The following is a 20,225-nucleotide window of genomic DNA, read 5'->3' on the forward strand; positions in this document are numbered from 1 at the left end:
TGTTAGCTGTTATTTTTGCTTTCCTGTTTGGTCAGTTGCCAAATCCTGTTGATTATTCCTATGGGATAACTGCTTTTATTTTTCACTGCCACTATCTAAATTTAGACCCTTTTTACACATTGCTTGGTCTGGTGCACTGGAGTCTCTTATTGGTCCGCATTTTTGGAATCATTTTTCTTGAGCGAGATCTCATTGGATTGCTTCTCTGCATAGATTTCTTTGGGCTACTGAATAAAACTGACTTTAACTTAGTGTTCAAAGTTTTCTACAAGGTAATTGGTACGTATCTTTTCAGCCTTCTCTTCCACTTCATCCTATTTCTGTTTTATGGCTACCCTCCACTGCTCTGCAGAGCAGCACTGCTTGATCACTCCTCACGCTCTCCATTTGCCCAATATCCTTATTCTTCTGGTACTAGGCATTCCCATCTCCTCTTCTAAGAAGCTCAAAATCAACCAGTCTCTTGACTCCTCAATGCCTAGTGCATGTAATTTGAATCTTTTATTAGCCTGAACCAAATGAAATGGCCATTTTTGTAGGTCAAAATTGTCAAATATTGGTTTAACTTAAAGAGTTGTGTGCCTGGGCTTTGCCAAAGATTGGCAGGGCAGAGGCTGGGTAGTTTTCATCTCTGAACCCTCTATCACCCCTGGCCTGGAACTTGGCTAATAAAAATTCAATAAATAACTGTTAAGTTGAACTGAAAACCATAGAAAGGGAACAACTGAGTAATGCTGCAGTCTTTTCCTTTCCATTAAGACATGCTGCTGTAAAGTTTTGGGATATTTTAAATCACACACACTGCAGACCATGAGAATTATTTCATACATTCAACAAATCCCAATTCCTTTTTGAGGTTTCATTTAAGCTGGGCCCTGAAAGATGCATAGGATTTTGGATGCTGCATACACTTTAATACTCTTAAAGATACTTTCTGGAAGGAATTGACCTCATTTCCAATACAAACACAAACTAAAAGCTAGAATTAGATGTGGCCACTACCGTCTAATTCTAACACATCTGTTTTGCTCCCCAGTGTATCCTCAATGCCAAACAGTGCCTAGCATGAAGCAAGCATTCAGATCATTCACTGAATGTGCATTCTCACTATTTGGATTTTCTATTATGTTTTTTATTTGAAGAGATATGTGAATAAATGAGAAATCCAGATCTCAAAAGCCTAAAAGGTCAGAGATTTTATATTAGAATTTGAGATTTTTCCTCCTAGGTAAATGAACTCCTCTGGGAAATCTTTCGGAAAGACAAACCCCTTGCTGACTCCATTGCTAAGGGAAATCCCCTGGAAGTGGACTTCATGAATATGTGCTATTGGGCACCAAGCAGCAGCTAACTGTTCACCCAGGTGGACTTCCCCTTGGGTTGGGGAGCTTTCACCGAAGTCAGTACACATACTCCTGCAGCTTTAACATAAGCCTATGGGGGCAGACTTGCTGTGTCTGTGTGGAAAGTTTGATCTTCCTCTCTGTGGGGCCACCAAGTTAGACTTTTTGAAATGACTTTCTGGTTTTTTGAAAAATTTCAGAGATGACTTGACATCTCGTGAATCTTGGAAAATCTCCTGGGGGCCTCCGTTTGGCAAGACCCACATTCTCCCCTGGGGGTGGAGGTAGGTGGAAGGCAAGGGTTACCCATAAGGCAAAGGTAAAGAGTAGCAGTGTATATTCCCAGTGACTGCAGACATGCTGAATCACATGGCGTTTAAAGGCAAGATAAGAATTTAGCCCTTAGCTTAAGATGCTCTGCTGGAAGTTTCAGTGAGCCAGGGAATATAAAAATGAAGCTTATCTGTGTTTCCATGTGATTTGAACAGGTGTTGAAACAATGCTTTCTGAGTTGGCTATAAACACTGGTAATAGAGTACCTTGGGAGAATTAGGGTTCCCCGATGTTAAGGGGCCCCAAAGGTTATCTGTGGCCAGACAGAACTAGGGATGTAGCAGCTCTGAATAAACAGCAGGAGGGAGGGAGAGCTCTGCCCAGCTCCCTGGCCAGACTTTCATCAATCGGTTGCTTCCTCAGGGGACTAAGGGTAGGAACCTGCTTTATTTGTACCTTTCTCTATGTGTATCTTTCTCACACCAATTTCAGTCCTATAGTTCTTCCTGTACTGCAGTACTATGGTTGGCTGCCTAGGAGTTGTCATTCTGGCTGAATCTCCAGAGGGGAGAAAAGGGTGATTTCTCTGTACTCTAGTTCTATAACTTTTAGGCAAAGGAGAGAGGCAAATGGGGCTCCAAATATGGGGTGTGCTTCTGTGACTTACATGAGGCACTTGGTTATGCTCCTACTCAAAAGCCCTTTAAAACCCTTAATGATTCTAATAAAGCAACGCTCTATATCCCCCTTGTCCATGACATCTAGTGTGGTTCTCTCATCCTCAGATACCAGTGGTAGGTACAGTAAGCATAGCAATCACAACTATCATTTCCTTTCTCCATCCTTACCAGTCAATATAATTTTGTGCCAGGATTATATCAGTAATCCCCAATAACAATAATACTGCCCTTTGATTTGAAAGGGAATAAACTTGTATCAGTTCAGCCCAAAAGACATTTAAATAAAACTACCCAGGAACCCCTGCTATAGAGCCAAAACCTTTAGCTTTCAGTTTACCCTTGATTTTTAGCTGTAACAACTGCAATATTATTGTCTTACAACTTTTGATGTTTCTCTTATTATCCCAAACTTCCCCTTAAATGAAGACTCAAAGCTCTACGTTTCTGGAAGCCATGGACTTTGAGAAACAGAATTCTCATGGGTCTCCCCAGAAAACTGGAAAAAGTAATAGAAGACCCTAGCTGGCTGGGGCTTAACTGTTGGTGTTTTTTAACATATAACTTCCCCTTAGGCATGATAACACAGGAAGCCCTTTATAGCTTGAGAGAATGTTCCAGTGAAAAAGTAAGATGGGGAAGGGAGGGGCTTGAGTCTGGAACGTAGTCAGACTCTTAGTGTCAGAAGCACTGGATTTGAATCAGCCTTGCCACAGACTACCTGGTCCACAGCCTCAGTTTCCTGTTCTCAAACAAGTGGGCATGCTATACCCACCTTAAAGGCATAGAGAAAAAAAATACTAACCACTACAGTGAAAATAAGTTACCTACTGGTAAATTTGAACTCAGCTTTTCTCTGTGAAAGGAAGGAGCACTGGTGAATGAGCCCTGGATTGTTGGCTATTTTGCTTTGATCTATCCCTAGTACAGAAAGAAACCAAATATTGCACCGACTTGCATTGTACTCTGCTATTGTTCAGAAGTGAAACTCAGTCTGTTTTCTTAACTTGGAAAACAGCCAATTCTTACCCACCCTGTCTGACATACATGCAGCCTTACCCATGTCTGTGGATAGGGGTTTGGGGTGTGTGTGTGTGTAGGGGGGGAACTGTAAGAATCAAACAGTTCAATGAGATTTTCACACCCATGGTGCTTACCTACATCTTGGAGTCTTTATGAGTATTATTTAACTTTATTCACTCTGCTAACCACCCCAGACTTACCCTCACCCCTACTCCAGCCCCCTGATCAGGTAGAGAAAGGGCGATGCAGAGATTGGCCAGGCACCAAGAGAGTGAGTCAAGAATAGAGAGGAAATAAGACTCAACAGCCTTCCCTTCAGCCTAGAGATACTTCCTCTTTCCTGAGGTTTCCTAATTGGCTTCCTCTAATTCCTATTTTCTTACCACAAAATTAAGTCATCTCTGATGCTCAGAATAAGCCAAATATGCTTGGGATAAAACGAGCAAATATAAGGCTTCGGATCATTATCACCAATATTTTCAGTCTCTAATTTAGGAACCAGTTCTTGAGAACCCAGTTATTGATGGGAAAGCAAGAGAGTGCTCCAGTCTTACTTTCTGCTTGAAAGAACTTGGACCTCAGCTGAGGTCCCTGACTTCACCCAGAGTGCATTTCATCCACAGTGGTGAAGCAAAGACAAGTTTCAAAAATCAATCACAGACAACAGATCTAAAACATTTCCAAGATTAAAAATTTTGGAATGATGTCTTATAGGCACATAGCAAATTTTATTCCAGTTATCACAGTGCCATCCATGTACGTAGTAGATGCCAAATACATAAGTAAGTAAATAAATATTTAATTCATTTAAGACATGGGAGAGGGGTTAAATGCTATGATTATAGATGGTGGCATTGAGAAGTTATCATTTCTTGAGGATTAGTTGAAGCATCAGATACCAGACTATGTTCCTGAGTTAGCTAGCACACAAACAAAATACCAAGGAGCAAGAGGGGAATTCACTCAAAGGAGAAGTGCAAATCAGAGGTAAAAATCAGGAAGATGTTTTCAGACAACTTCTCCAAAGCAATTCTAAACATTTATTGGGCCTCTTCTGTGAGCGAGAAGCTAGGCCTGCTGCTCTGGGAGACACACAGATGAACCAGATGGGGTCCCCACCAAAGTTCAGTGGGGAAGATTAAACATGAATGAAAGCAGCCTTAATATGAGGCTGCTCATGATACATAAGGCAGAGTCAACAAAGTATTGCAGATGGGAAATTACCTTGGGCCATAGGGAATGCACGCCACCCTCTGGAAGAAGTATATCCAAGCTCATCTTGGGAGGACAAGGACTCAGATAGGTGTTGTTAGGGGCAGTGTGGGTGGCATCATAATGCAACATGGAGTGGGAGTGACTTGAACAAAGAAGCAGAGGATAAAAAAAGCCTGTGTTTAGGGTGTGGCCATAGCCTAATTTGACTAAAATACATACATGTTCTGGATTAGGGTACAAACCTAGGGAGGAGGCCTTGAGTGCCAAGCTTAGGCACTTACACTCTGGTTAGAAGGCAATGGGGAGATATTTAATGTTTTTGAGTAAAGCAGCATGATTAGAATTATGATATGGGAGGATAAACCTGGCAGCAGTATTTATGATGAACTTTAGATAGGGTTTTCAATCAGGAGGCTATTACTAACAGTCCAAGTGAAAGTTTTTGAAGTCCTGAACTGGGGCAGTAGTAATGGGAACGAAAGGAAAGAATATCTGCAAGCTCTCACCCCATTATTAAAAGCATTACACTATTCATAGTAGCAGTCTATGTAATAGGCAAATACTGGAAGCTATCCAAATGCCCATCAACAGAATGGATAGATTGTGGTATATTCACTCTATAGAATATAATAATGAAAATGAATGAAATATAATTACATGAGACAATACGGATGAACCTCACATAATACTCAAAGAAGCCAGCCAAAGAGCACATCCTGAATGATTCTATTTATATAAATTACAAAAACAGACAAAGTGAATGTATACTGTTAGAAGACCAGATAGGAGTTACGTTTGTGGGGGCAAGAAATGATGGAAGTGGGCACAAGGAGACATCTGGGTTCTGGTAAGAAGCATGATGAAGAGATTGATAAAACGACAACTTGATTTTTGTTCTCTCATTCTTTTAATCTTTCCTGCCTCTAGATGAAAACTGGCAGGTTCCATTACTTCTCTGTTCCTCTTAGATAATATACACTGCTGTGGTCACTTTAAGTAACAAAGGCAGCCTCTATTCAGAAATTAGAATATTCCATTCTATAACAATAAGAATTCCAAACAGCATCGCATCATTTCTACTCTGCCAGCTTAGGTGGGTTTCAGACTAAAGCCTCCAGTGGAAAAGGGGTGAGGATACGGTTGGCCATTGGAAAGAGATTAACAGAGAGCAAGGTCCCAAGTCAGCAAGAAGGGACAGTATGGGGGCAGGTAGTAATTTAGAAAAGAAAAGGGTCAGGATAGGAAAGTTATTTGAAAGGACAAAATTTGCTGAAGAGAACTCTTAACAGATGCTGGGTAAGTCATCTGCTGAGAGTGAGAATTATGAGGTTATGACTCAGGACTTAGAAAATCACGAATGTTGTATTATTATTTTTAAATAACTTTGGAGCTTATTTGAGGCTACTCAAAATAGTACTCAAAATATAGTATGCAGCATTGGCATCACCAGGCACACCAGACCTGAATTCAGCATTTTAAATAAGATCCTGGGTGACTCTGTCCATTAAAGTTTGAGAAGTACCACTGTAGCCCATCTTCCCCACCTAACAGAAAAGGAAATGGAGGCTCCAGGAGATGAGCTACTATTCAAGTTAAAAGTGCAAAGGCTGGTAGAGTTCTGCAGGAAATTAATGGAATTCAATGAAATATGAAAAAAAAAAAGTGGGCCTTTAAATGGAAGTGAAGTTCCAGCAGTATAATTTCATGAATTTTCTAGCAATAGTATGGTGTACAGGAGTGGAGGAAGTGGAATGGTCTGGGGCTATCCCAAAATAGGTTTAGAATTGCTAAGATGGACACCACTAGGGATAAAATGAATGAAAGAATCTGCAGTGTTATAGAAGCCATTCCTGAGATGAATGCTTTTTAAGAGGGATGGGGATGGAGAAGAAAGCAAGTGAAGCCAGATAGGGACGGACAATAGAGGGCGCTGGGTGAGGAAGGGATAGGTCCAAGAACAGGCCAAGGAACTAAGTGATGGTTGGGATGAAGGAGAGGGGCAGGTAAGCAGATTGTGGTCAAAATGAAGAACTTAGAAGTTTGAAATCCGGAAACTGGGGCACCTTTAAGTAATTTAAAAGGTGCAAGTTGGTCATCTCACAGGGGCCCAAAAATCAATTTAAGAGGTTAAGAAACAATGAGACCAGAATATGAATGCTGTTGAAATCTCTGGGGATAATGGCAGTGGGAGTGAAAGAGAAAAAAAAAAAATCTATTGACATTTATAAAGCACAAACTGTTCAATACTGAGTTCCTCATATAAACTTCCCTTGGTGTGTCAACAAACAAGAGCCATGTTATTTGCTTTAAAAGATAAAAAGTTCTTTATCTCTGTAAAGTGACAATTCTTCCTGAGACTTTCTCTTGGTCTGACCAGAGTTTATTTTTTTAAGAGTTCTCCAACTCTGAGGACCTAACTTGGAAAAGACCCATTTCTTCAAAGATTTGACCACTCCTGCTAGAACAGAACTAAGTGCCAAAGGACATGACTCTTTATTTGAGCTGACAGCTATTATCGGAGAGAAAGCTTTCTGGAACACAAATTTCCGTCTGAACACAAGGAAGCCTTGAGGAGTAGTTTGTGACTGTACAGCTATGCGAATAATAAGCAATGCTTTAGCTTAACCTAGCTGCCTCTCTTTATGAATTTACATGATTATGATTAGAGTACATGAGGAAGAAGTGGTAGAAAATTAGAACTAGGGAAAGTTTTCATTTTCTGTTAGGTAAAAAAGTGTTACTTAAGAACTCACAGAGATAATCCTTTAAAAATTATATATATATACATATCTAATAGACATACAGATGCATAGAAATTTAATAGCAATAGACTGCTCAGCTTTGGAGCAGAAGATAGGAAAAAATGCAGCTTTGGATTCTAGGACAAGGTCACTGAAAAGAAGAAGAAAATATAAAAATGATTCATTTTTAAAGAATTAGTAATACAGTATATCTTAAGCAACAAATGTGGACAAAGCACTTACCTTTCAGAAGATCTGCTATAACCACTTCCAAAGGAACTTGTTTTATGGAGGGGGAGGCCCCATTCTTTTCTCCTAGGCCAGGATACCACTCTGCCCCAGAGAGCCAAATGAACAGCAGAATTGTCAGGGAATTCCATTAGCACCTACCAGGAGACTGACATTCTCTGTTCTGGTGCCGTCACAAAAAGCACAAGAAACCTGTTTTAATAATGGACTTTAAATGTGTAGATGTGAACTGAACTTGATACCTAGTAATGTTCTATTCCAGCTGAGAGTGATAGGGCACTCTCACCTGGTCTCTTTAAAGTGAACTTATGTCTCTGCCATATTAGAAATTAAAGCCCTTATCAGTGATGTCTCAAATATTTGTTTCTTGGACTGCATTTTAACTAACACCAAAGAGGTGACTGGATAGTCATTTTAATGTGGTTGAAATGAACTCTGTACATCAACTTCCTAGTCAGAAGCTACCAAAATACCTTCCTATGACTGCTATTTACAACAAATTATCATGGTTATTTTAATAACTTAATCCATTTGATAACATTGTACTTCTGAGAGTACTCTGATAGCAAAACTATTTTTAGCTGCCATCAGTGACTAGATCATTGTCTTCCAGTTTATTTCAATTCCCGGTTGAAAGCGAGTTGTGTATGCTGAGTCTCTGGAAGCACCCACTGGATCAAATATTGTCAACAAATTTGGGAGAGGGCTTCAGGGAATCTTGAAACACCAAAAAATAGAAATGATAAGAGAAAATTAAAGATTATTTCTCAAGATTTACTACATTTACTCTTTGGTGTTCCTGTCTCCTGTTTTCTTTCATCCCACTATTTTCTATGGTTTCTTCTAAGTAGATCTCTTATCTCTTAATGGAACTCCCTTCTTTTATATAGTATAGACTCAAGCAGACTGCTTGTCATTGGCTAGAACATAGCAGGGAAAAGCTGATCTTCTCTCCCTTCTTATTCCTTGCCAGGTGCCTTTTACTCCTTTTCTTATCCTTGTTCCCTTCCTGCCTCCTGTAGGGCTGCTGGGCTATACAGATGCTTCATTTCTCACTACCCCTCACTCTCCCATGTAATTCCCACCTAAGGCTGCCAGATTTAGCAAATTAAAATATAGGTTGCCTTGTTAAATGTGAATTTCAGATGGACAATGAATATTTTTAGTATGTGTCCCTACAATACTTGGGACATATTTATACTAAAAAAATTGTTATTTATCTGAAATTCAGATTTAATTGGGAGTCCTGTATTTTATCTGTCAACCCCACTCTCAACCTGTGGGCTACAAGAGGCTCCAGCAGCTGAATGTCCCTCTCTCTTACTAAGAATTCTATCTGCTTAAGTCGGTCCCATCCTGGAAAGAATACCTGAATCTAAATGCCACCATTTCATCATAGTGATTTATGTTCTTATACTCCCAGTTGTTCAAACAAGGACTCCCTTAGATGTTTTTCACTCTGAATTCCAAATTGCTGAAGGATGGGCAAAATACCAGATCTGGACCGTTTAGTTTTGTCCTCAATTACCCTGATAATTTTGATCTTTAGCAAATGAAGATAAGACTCACCATGATGGACTGGAATTCAGGTGCCTACATAACACACCCTTCCTTTCCATTTCTGCTTTAGAATGAAACCATCACGAAAAATAAATCTAATGCGAACACATATGATATATTTTATAGTACTTTAGGCAGAAACCTGCTAGAGGACCAAAGAAACAAATTATATTTGTAAGTGCAAACTTGAAAAGTTAATTTCATGAGGAGAACAAGGCACCTGAGGAGAAGTAGTCCCAATAGAGCCCTGAGAACATGAACTGAGGCTTCTCCTTTGAGATTTTCTCCTACTGGGTCTGAAAACAGCAGGAGGAAAAGATAGTATAAATTCAGAAGCATGCCAGAAGGAAGTACAAAGCTCTTTAGAAATATTTTTCAGTGGCAGTCAGTGCCCTTTCCCAACCTTCATTGTTTACAGTTGACTTTAAAGACACTATCAGTCCTCTGTACAGCCTTTTAAAGAATTTCTTCGTCCCATAGTGTCTAGGACCTTGCATGACAGGTAGCTTGTTCACTCAGGTGACCAGAATACAAAAAGACAGTCTGTCTAAGTGTTTGGTACCAGCTGCCTTTACTCAGAGAATCCCTGTACTCCCCAGGGTTCTGTGTTAGTGTGATTTACTCTGAGTGGTCCTAGGATGGTTCCCCCACCCCTGGACAAAAGACAGATGCATCTCAATTTACCTCAAGCAGATATTAGGGTTTTGTTTTTGAATGGTATTAAAGAGTTCAAAAATAATGTAATTTCCCTACCACAATTTCTACACTGACAGCCATTCTGGAAATGTGGGCCCTTAAAAAGGTAATCCCTGTTCCCGTCCTCTCATTCTCCTTTTCTCTTATGGGGCTAACAAAGTTTCTAAATGTAAATACTGGGTGCTCTACCATTCAGTCTGTCCGAGTTTTTATAAACTACTCTAGCCTAAATCACAGTGTACAGTAGAAGAAAGAATAGTTGGCTAGGAATCAGAAGAGGTGGGTTATGGTTGAAATGTCTCCTCTAACTATCTGTGAGATCCATCTTTCTGGGTCTGTTCCTCCTCTATAAAATGTTACTTACTGTTGGACTTTATGTTCTTCAAGGTTTACTTATGCTCTAAAGTTCTAGCTTCTTTTTGTATCCTTCCCCATCTCTATTGTGTTCCTTGTGAGAAATCTGCTAGGCTTTTAGAAATCGAACGCTCTTTTCTTTTTTTAAATTTTTTAAAAATTAGAATAGTTCCTTAAAAAAAAGTTTGGCTCACTGAAAATTTTCTAAGAATGCAGTGTATGAAATTTAGAAAATAAGCAGATTGGATTTATGAGAGCTTTCTGACTCTCAGAACCTTTCAATGCTCTCAATTATCAAACACTTTCCTGGAGAGCTCTTTAGGTGTGCAGCAGTGTCGAATCAAGTAAATTGATAAGAAGATGAAACATACCCTCCTTGGTTTTTCCTGGATTGTCTCTATTCATTAACACATGTCCTACTTATATCCATGTATACCGTCTTATATAAATGAGGTCTTTTTTTTTTTTTTAATGTAAATAATTCTTTTTTTGAAGTACATTGTTGTAAATGCATCAATTTTAAGTGTTTGGTGTGATGAATTTTGACTCATATTTACATATAACTATGTTGGCATCACTCAGAACTTTCCCCTTGTGCCCCTTTCCTCAGGCAACTACTGCTCTGATTTTTATCACCATAGGCTGATTTTGCCTGTTCTTGAATATTAAATCATTTGGTAGGTATGAGTATGAAAATAACTGAAAATAACTGTCATAAAGTGTTGCAGACATGAATATTTTCAGCCAAAATCAAGGCCCAGTGAAGTGTCAGCTGGCTAGCAAGGGGGTAAAAGAGAGAGGTAACTATTAAACCTTAATCATTTTGTTAAACTAAGTCATATTTAATTAGATGAAAATAATCTGTATGCTTTAGAAAGCCCTTATACCAAGTGATGGAATTAATAGTGTTCACAAAGTGCTGAACCAATTTGGAAAAGACATCATAGAATGATGAAGAAAGATCATAGTCTACAGAGAAAGGACTGTCCTTTCCTCCAACCCAAAATCACTGGGTGATAAGAGTTACTAATAAATCTTTGATATCTTGGCCGGTTTATCAGCATGAGTAGGAGATAACATGTAGAAAATGAGATGACATCAGAAATGGAAGAAGGGGTTTAGAAACAACCCATGGCTCAGGGCCAGATGGATTGGTTCTGCTATAGGTGAACCTGGAAGGTGAGGTCAGGAGTAGCAAAATGAATACCAGAAGCACCTGTCTCCCAAGTAAGTGAGATAGATGGCCCAATAAAAGAAATATAGGCTTTGCTCTGCACTGGCTTCCCCAACTCTGGCTACGCCTCCAAAAACAAATGTTGCGGGGGCGGGGGGGGGGAAATGCAGCTGGTTATGACAAGAAATTATAACTCATTTAATTTAAAAAATCAATTTGCTGACATACAAACCAATTGGACCAAACAGGACAAAACAATCAACCAGGGCAGAAGCAATGGTCTAAACAAGGATCAACTTAAGAGCTTGGAGGTGAACCAGGAGGGCACCCAAACAAACTGAGCATGGGGCTGACAGTCTTTATGTCTTTCTGTGAAGGCAAAGCCATTTGGTTGGCACTTCATAGGAATACCTTTCCACCAGGTCTTCATCATATGGTATGTGCCACGAGTCTCCAGTTGTTTGCACCACTGTGTCATAGCTGAGAATATGCTGTTGAATTAAAAAGGGAACCAAACATTGAGAACAACGCTAAAGGGATACCTGGCCATTTCCCTTCCTTTTCGGACTTCTCTGTCTTAATTAACAATGGATTTTCAAAGAGCAGCTAGCTCTGTAAGGATGAACCCTAACATTAGCAGTTTCTTTTCTGGGGGAGTTTATTTTTAAGGTTAAGGACTCTCTACAGGTGTACACACACACACACACACGATACAGTATTCCTTTTGTTCCCTTATCAGTTTTGTATGTAACAGAGGAAAATTCAAATATACAAAATAGAGAAATAGTACAATGTACTCCCATGTATCCATCACGCAGCTTCAACCATTATCAACTCAAAGCTAATTTTATCTCATCCATACTCTACCCACTTCTTTCTCTTGCCCTCCACCCTCTCATACCCAAAGACAGATATTATATCATTTCTTCTGTAATTCAGTATGTATCTCTAAAAGGACTTATTTTATAAATATAAGATCAGCACCATGATTACATTTAAGAATTAATAATTCCTTAACATCAAATTTGTTTACATTTCCAACGATGTGTGTGCACATATATTTTACAGTTTATTTATCTGAATAGAAATTGAAACTAATTGTGACTAACTGGATTATCTCTCAATTCTCTTAATCTAGAGCTTCTTTTTCCATCTCTATTCTTGCAATCTTTTGTTGTTGAGAAAATCAAGTCAATTGTCTTATATTTTTTTCCCACAGTCCTGATTTTGATGACTGCATCTCTGTGTTATCATTTGATACTATATTTCCTATGAATTTGTTGTTTCGTATATTTTTTTAACCATTGGACCATATTTATCATTGGCTAACACATTTTTCTATAATAACTTGCCTTTGGATGTTCTTCCTTTGCTTTCACACAAGAGACTTCCTTATTTTTAAGGGTATCTACACTAGAATCAAAGGAAAACTCAACTGAGACCATGCCATAGAAGTGGACTAAACAGGAAAATGGAGTTCCTTAGCAGAAGTAGAAGTATGACAAACCCTAAGGGATAAGGAATTTTGAGCTATTACAAATAAATAAGAAAATAATAACCATGTATGAAAAGCTGTAATTAATAACATAATTGAAATCACAATTGATGACATCCCAGGTGTTTTCAATATGTCAATTAATGTGGTGCTGACCTATTAAAACTTTTGCTCTAGCAGATTTTATTTCCAGGAACTGGCTAATTCCAAATACCAAACTACAACTGAGAAAAATAAAACACTTAGAACCTTCACCTAGTCGTAGCATTTTTTGTGTCACATTCTTACTATGTACTTGATTCTGTTAACGTTAGAAACAGAAAACATACCTGAAAGGTTATTTTTGATCCTGGAAGCCTATTAATAATGGCCAGCTGATGTCCCTGCTGCCACTTAAAGAACAGGCGTTGGGTCTTGGCATCAGGTAGACAGGCCTTGTGGTCACGCATCAGATCTTTTGTGATAAATTTGCAGTGACTCCCTGAGTGCAGTGTGGCATACAGAAGGAATGGATCATCCTCTGAGCTGTGCCAGATATAAGAAAGGACACAATCAAGCACACCCCTGCGGAGGCAGAGGACAGCATTCTTTCCCATGCTTTTGACTACTTATTCTACTTCCCTCAGAAGTGCTCTGCGTTCTTAACCGAGATGACCTCAGTGATACTTATGAATCACCTCAGCTGGCAGGCAACACTATCTAGAACATAGATGGAAAGACAGGGAAAGGGAATGCTAATGCTTCAGACACTTAATACCTCAATTGGGCTTTCCCACTAGAAAAAAGGATTCTAACAATAATTCTCTTTTCACTCAAATGTTGGTTCTCTGTGTTCCTAGGGCATTTTTTCCGATTTGCCCCATTCACAACAGAGCACACTTTTCCCACTCAATCCTCACTCAAATTCAAGAAACATTCATAATACTGGTAGGACAGGATGACACTTTCTGGCAAGCTAACAAAAATAACAGGCTGCCCTGAAGCTAAAACTGGTACCTCAAAGTAGCTTCTGGGTAGTTATCCAGATCAGCAGCCAAAAGCATCTCTTGCTTTGAGAAGAACCAGTGACTCAGTCTCCAGTGAACCCGCAGCATCAGCACTTACCACCTTAGTGCATGTGCTGTAAAAATAGCAGTAGCTACCTTGACTCAGGAGATTCAAACTGCTACATGGGATATGCCTTATGTCTTGATCCAAATGACCCAAAGTAGGACTATTTTCTGTTTATCTTATACTGAAGTATTTCAAGTGAAATGATAAAATGACTGGAATCTGCCTTAAAAATCTCCAGGAAAAAGAGAGGAAAAAAAAGTTATACAGAACAAAATTAGCAAACAATGGTAATTTTTGGAGCTGGGTGAGTTATGTGGAGATTCACTATAATCACTCTAGTGTATATATGAAAAGGTTTCTTTGGCACATTAGTGGAAAATAGAGTTAATGTTAAAATTTTAATATTCAAATACAAAGCCGCAGAAAGCCAATGAATCAATCTTTACAACTGGTTTTGGAACTTCAGTGGCTACAATAAACACAGGCCCCAAATCAAGCACGAGACCAATTTCCAGCAGGCTTCTTGGTTATAACACTTCACATTTATCTAATTCTTCCACCTAAGAAAACTAATAATGATAATGACAGCAACTTACATATATGCTTTCCATGTACTTGGTGCTGTGCCAAAGGTTTTATATGTATCATATACAACTATTAGGTTGTTTAATCTTCACAACATCCCCATGAGGGTTACATATGAAAAAAGAAGACACAGAGAAGGGAAACACCTTCCCAGATAGAAGGTGACAGGGCCATGACCTGAAACCGGATAGACAAATTCCCAAGCCTGCACTTCTAATGTTTACCCAGTGTTGTCTAACGTGATTGTATGAAGAACATAATTACTGTCTTCTACTTTGAGAGAGATGGAAGCACCTCTCCCATGAATGAATAAAAGAACTTAGCTAAAGGAAAAAGGAATGAGGGGTTAGTTTCCTGCTTCATGCTTCGACAGTCATTTTACCTTTATAAGAATAAATGATTTGGGGAATACTGATGAATTTGGAAGTTATCACATTCAGCCTAATGAAACCGACTTGGGGCTGAGGCATAGTTCTTATCCACGCAAAGCTGGAAATAAACTTTTGTCAGCATTGAGTATGAAAAACAAAATGCATTTGTGCTGTTGAGGATCTGTGCTCCTCCTTGGCTGCTTTCTTCTTACTTTATGGACACAGTACATTTTGTTGCTGACCATGTTTTCCATGTTCCTTTGGTTTCCTGGGAAGCTGTAGCTCATAGCAATATTCTCTTTATATTTAGAATAAAATCCAGGACCCTTGCTTGCCAAAGAGCCCACAAAGTCCTCTGTAATGTGGTCCCTGTCTTCTCTCTGACCTCAATCCTACTCCTTCCATCTACACTGACCTGCTTGCTTTCCTCAAACATGTTAAGCTCATTCCTGTCTCAGGGCTTTTTGAACACTTTTATGTTCTCTCTACTTGGTATGTTCTTCCCAATACCTCTCCCCTTCTCAAATGACTCCATTCTTTCAGACTTGCCTGCTCCTTTCCTGACCACTCCATCCGCTACCCTCTGAATTACCCCACCTAATCCCTTTCTATCTACTTACTCTGCTTTATTGTCATCATAAAATTGATCATTGCCTGGAATTACATGACCTGTTTGTTTGTTTACTTGTTTATTGTAAGTCATAAGAGGTCAGGGACTAGGTCTTGTTCACTGTTGTTTTTCCAAGAATATAGAAAGCGCTCATATTTGTAAAATATTTGTTAAATGATCTCTTTAGGACCTTATGGCAGGCTAATCTCACTTCTGATTTTACTTTCCTCTCATTCTTCTTTTATCCTGATTTCTTAATCTATTTAAGTTTATTCCTCTGTAGAAATTATTTTTGTAAGGGCCTCAAATCTTTTTTTTTTGAAATGAGGCTGAATATACATACATATATGTACTTTAAAAATTACACAAATAGGTAGCTAACAAGCAGATGATGGAGCCTCGTGTAATTCACTTATTACTTTCAGTACTTACATGTTGTCAGCAAAGAAACAGCTGGCTTGCTTTTGCACCTTTTCCATCTCATCCTTTCTCCACCGGGCACACGGTGTTAGCATGTGCTTCCGGCCCAGGACCAGCACTTGCAGATTTTGCTTGGCTAGTTGAGAGACCACATTCAAGAGCTAAAAAACACAAAGCCAGCCCCAAAGAAGGTCAAGGGAAGAAGAATCTCAAGTAAGTGGAGTGATTCTTCCAGCAGGTAATCTCAGCGGTGAAATACTCTCTTCTGGTATGAAGTAAGAAAATATTCCTAAAATAACTTCCATCTTCATAAGCCTGAGAAAAATGCTTCCTGCTTTCAAATTAATGTCTAACACCTGCCTAAGGGTCAGGCTCCATTGGATCTTGGTGCGGGAGTGGGAGGGTTCTAAATAAGCATAGACTAGATAAGTTGTTTTCAAATTGTGTTCCCTAGAGCCCACTGGGATAGTGAAAGGGAAGCCAAGGAAGATGGGGTTTGGTTCGTATACACTCCCAACCCTGTTTCAACTAAAACTGCTCAGCTTTTGTATATTTACATATTAGTGTTCTACATAAGTTTTCATTTAAATAAATGGTTCTACTTCTTATTTAGAAAGTTTGTAAGTAGCTGGACTAGATAGTGACTTTTCAGTCAGCTTTTTCATGTCATGATTGTGCTAACACTATTACGTTTCATTGGAATCCTTTTCCTCCGAAAGGTCTATTAATTTCCATCCTCTAGCCTATTTTCCAGTCAACAAATTTACCCCCATTTTCTCCACTTCCCACATCTTGTGTGCAAATGAACTCCTCTCAAAACTCTAGACTTATATTTTTAGTAAATCTAGTACTTTGGTGAGCTTGCCTATATTCAATCTTTCATAAGGAGAAGTCCATAGATTACTTTCATGTAAAACCTACTAAACTAAGTAAGCTATTATACTAAGTGAAATAAAAGCTACTGAAAATTATAATTTGTGTTACATAATAGTATATCAGAAATACAAAAATTCTTTAATTTATCAGATGTTGGGCCTACAAAATCACAAGTTGCAAGTCATTGAAAAGATCCTTAAAATTCTTAAGTCTTGGTTGGAAAAGGCACTGATTTTAGTTTAGCTTCCCTTTACTTGTAATTTCTTCCCATGCAGATTTTCAGGATATTATTTAAAATTCTTTAATCCATAAAATTTCATTCATTTGGTCAGTTTTCAAATATTTCTTTAGCACCTGTTATGTCTAATAAACATGTAGACTATTCTGACAATCTAATAATAAATTAACAGGGGCTTAATTTTTAAATTACTGTTTAATGCTTTGCATTTATATTGTGTGTGTATTTTTGTCTATCCTATTATCATTATTTTAGGAAACAATATTTGGTTTTATTGTGCCAATTGATTAATTCTAGAATTAAGGGACAGAATAGACACAACTTGCTCACTGAATGTGAGCCAATACTCAAGCAGAGAAGTACACTAAGACCAGTGCGAGGACTCTAAACCCAAAGCTTTACAACCAATAAAATATAATTCTTTCCTTCAAAGCTAGGAATAATGGCTTCTGTTTATTCAACAGTTATTTCTCAGACCTCTCTATATATTAGGCACATGGTAGATATCACAGCCTACACAATTTTAAAAGATATGGTCTTTGCCTTTGGTGAGAGTACCTAGTAATTTTCTTGCCCAGCTATCAAGCCTAGGAAAATATATATGCTGGCTCTACATATATTGGATGGTTAATAAACATTTTCTGATTAGCTGAGGAATATGCACACACCTATTTTTATGCATCATAAAAGTAGCTCATTTTTGAAAACTTGAAAAATATAGGCTAGAAGGAAGATAAAAGAAGAAACCACTTGTACCTTACTACCCCAAAATTGTTAACATGTATTTATTAGTCTTTTTATTCTAGGCAATTTTATATAAATGTATAAGCTATTGTTTTCAAAGTTAAGCTATTAATCAAAAGCAAACATCTACACTAAGAAAGTTTAGTTCATGGATTCAAACACCTTAAGACATTGAGAGTGCATCTCCTTCAGAATGCACTTATAACATTCACATTCCTTTCTTAAAGCTATGCTGATTACAGATTACTTTCAATAACCCCAAATATAAAATGGCAACTAGATTAAGAGGAATGACAATTTTTAAAATTTCCATATGGATTCCCACAAAGTTATCGTATAAAAAAATTGAAACAAAAACAATATTTGATACTGATTAAGTTTCCATGCAACTGGGAAGACATGGCTTAAAAAAACACAATTGGGTCTTCACATCTATATCTAGGTTTAGATAAATGGCCTTGAGTTTTCTAATATTAAATTAAAGATAGAGGCTTGAGGAAGAGCAAAAATGGCTTAGCTTGAACTACTCTGGGGCACCATCTTGTGGCTAAGAGGTATCTACTAGCAGCAGCTCTCTGAAATTGATGCCATCAAAGGAGAATAAAGGAAAGGCACAAGAAAGAAAGATGGTGTAGATTAAAGGCACTGGCCTAAAACTGTGACAGTCTAGCTATAAGCCCACACTTCCTATGAGGTAAATTCCAAGGATGGATCCAGTGGGCTGGGTCAGAGTCACAGGTATACTCAGAATAGTAAAGAAAAAGAAAATTAACCTTAATTCTATGTTAGATCAAAAATAAAACCGGGAGAAATTTCCACTTCTGGAAAGACAGAGTAGATGTACTTTTCCCTATTTCTCCCACTAAGTACAACTAAAAACCTCAGACATTATATACAAAACAAACATAAGACTTTGAAAGGTAGAGAGAAAAAGGCAGATTGGCTGGGGACCTCGGAACATGAGGAATGACATGTTGAATTCTTTGGATGTTCTTTTTATCTCATATATCTTAGACTCGAAGCTGAAGACACCAGCAACCTGGAAATGCTAATGGAAGCAGACAAGAAAAGACCAACAAAGGCTTGTTCTCTCTAGCCAAAGAACCAGGAAAGAAGCAGTCTAGCAAGACTTAAAATGACATCAGCAGACCGTGATGTTTATATATATATATAAAATACCTAACGCAACCATTAAAAATGCTACACAAAGAGATACACTAAAAAATGCTATGATTAAAAAAACAAAACACTATAGATACATAAAAATGGAATTTTAAAAAACATTCAAATGTAACCTACAAATAATAACATGAAATATAAAGGGTTTGAATACACGAATTAAAAGACAGAGGTTGGCAGACTGGATTAAAAACATGACCCAGTTGTATACTATCTAAAAAGATGAACTTCAAATATAATAATATAGGCTGGTGGAAAGTAAAAGGATGAAAAAAATTATATCATGCAAATACTTGTCAAAGGAAAGCTGGTAGAGTGGCTACATTAATATTAAATAAAGTGACTCAGAGCACTGAGGAACAATATATAATGATAAAAAGGTCGTTCCACCAAGAAGACATAGCCCTAAAATGCGTGTGCATCAAACAACAGAGCTGTAAAACAGGTGAAGCAAAAGATGGTAAAAATTAAAGGAGAAAGAAACAAATCCACTATTATAGTTGGAGACTTCAACGCTCTTCTATCAACAATTGAGAGAAGAACTAGACAGAAAATAAGCAGGTATACAGAAGCACTCGATAACCACCATACGTGCTCATGGTTTAGAAGACTCAAGAGAGTATACAGGTATCGATTCTCCCCAAACTGACATATGGGTTTAATGCATTCCTATTAAAATCTCAGCAAGATTTTTTGTAGATACAGATGAGATTATTCTAAACATATATGGAAAGACAAAGGAATAAGAATAGCTAAAACAATTTTAAGCCATATTATACAGTAATCTAAAGTGTGTGATATCGGTGGAGGTATAGACATATATGTCAACAGAACAGAAAAGCAAACCCACATAGATATGCCAAGGAAAGAGCCTTGACAACACATGGTGCTAGAGCAATTGGACATCCATAAGTAAAAAATGAACTTCTACCTAAATCTCATACTTTATATAAAAAAAACAAATCGAAAATGTATCAAGGACTTAAATGCAAAATGTAACCTATAAAGTTTTAGGAAAAAACCTAGGAGAAAAATCTTCATGATGTAGAGCTAGGCAGCATTCTTAGACTTAACATCTAAAACATAGTCTATAAAAGGAAAGTTGATAAACTGGATTTCATCAGAATTAAAAATGTTCTGTGAAAGGCGCTTGTTAAAAGGATGAAAAAACAAGTTATAGAGTGGGAGAAAATCCTTGCAAACCACATATTCAACAAAGAACTAATATCCAGAACATATAAAGAACACTCAAAACTCAACAGTTAAAAAAATAAGCAAATGATCCAGATAGAACATGAGCAAAAACTTTCACTGAAGTAGATAGACCTATAATAAGCACATGAAAAGAT

General features: G+C 37.9%; 1 protein-coding gene across 6 annotated transcripts in view; it reads right to left on the reverse strand.

The window, feature by feature from the left end:
• Positions 1 to 7,426: 7,426 nt before the first annotated feature.
• The window catches only part of KIAA0391 (KIAA0391 ortholog), a 111,744-nt gene continuing 98,945 nt past the window's right edge, over positions 7,427 to 20,225 (reverse strand). For 3 of the 6 annotated variants that reach the window (XM_025047914.1, XM_025047912.1, XM_025047913.1), the window contains exons 7-10: positions 15,852 to 16,000; positions 13,130 to 13,325; positions 11,717 to 11,796; positions 7,427 to 7,605 (exon numbers count right to left, since the gene is read on the reverse strand). In XM_025047914.1, coding sequence (XP_024903682.1) covers positions 7,512 to 7,605; positions 11,717 to 11,796; positions 13,130 to 13,325; positions 15,852 to 16,000 — 519 coding nt within the window. In that variant the 3' untranslated portion in view covers positions 7,427 to 7,511. Of the gene's footprint in view, positions 7,606 to 10,949; positions 11,797 to 13,129; positions 13,326 to 15,851; positions 16,001 to 20,225 lie in introns of those variants that run through there. The other 3 variants (XM_006913476.3, XM_025047915.1, XM_025047916.1) reach the window with 2 other exon arrangements.

Source organism: Pteropus alecto, unplaced genomic scaffold, assembly GCF_000325575.1.
Source record: "Pteropus alecto unplaced genomic scaffold, ASM32557v1 scaffold104, whole genome shotgun sequence".
In the NCBI taxonomy this organism is placed as follows: domain Eukaryota; kingdom Metazoa; phylum Chordata; class Mammalia; order Chiroptera; family Pteropodidae; genus Pteropus; species Pteropus alecto.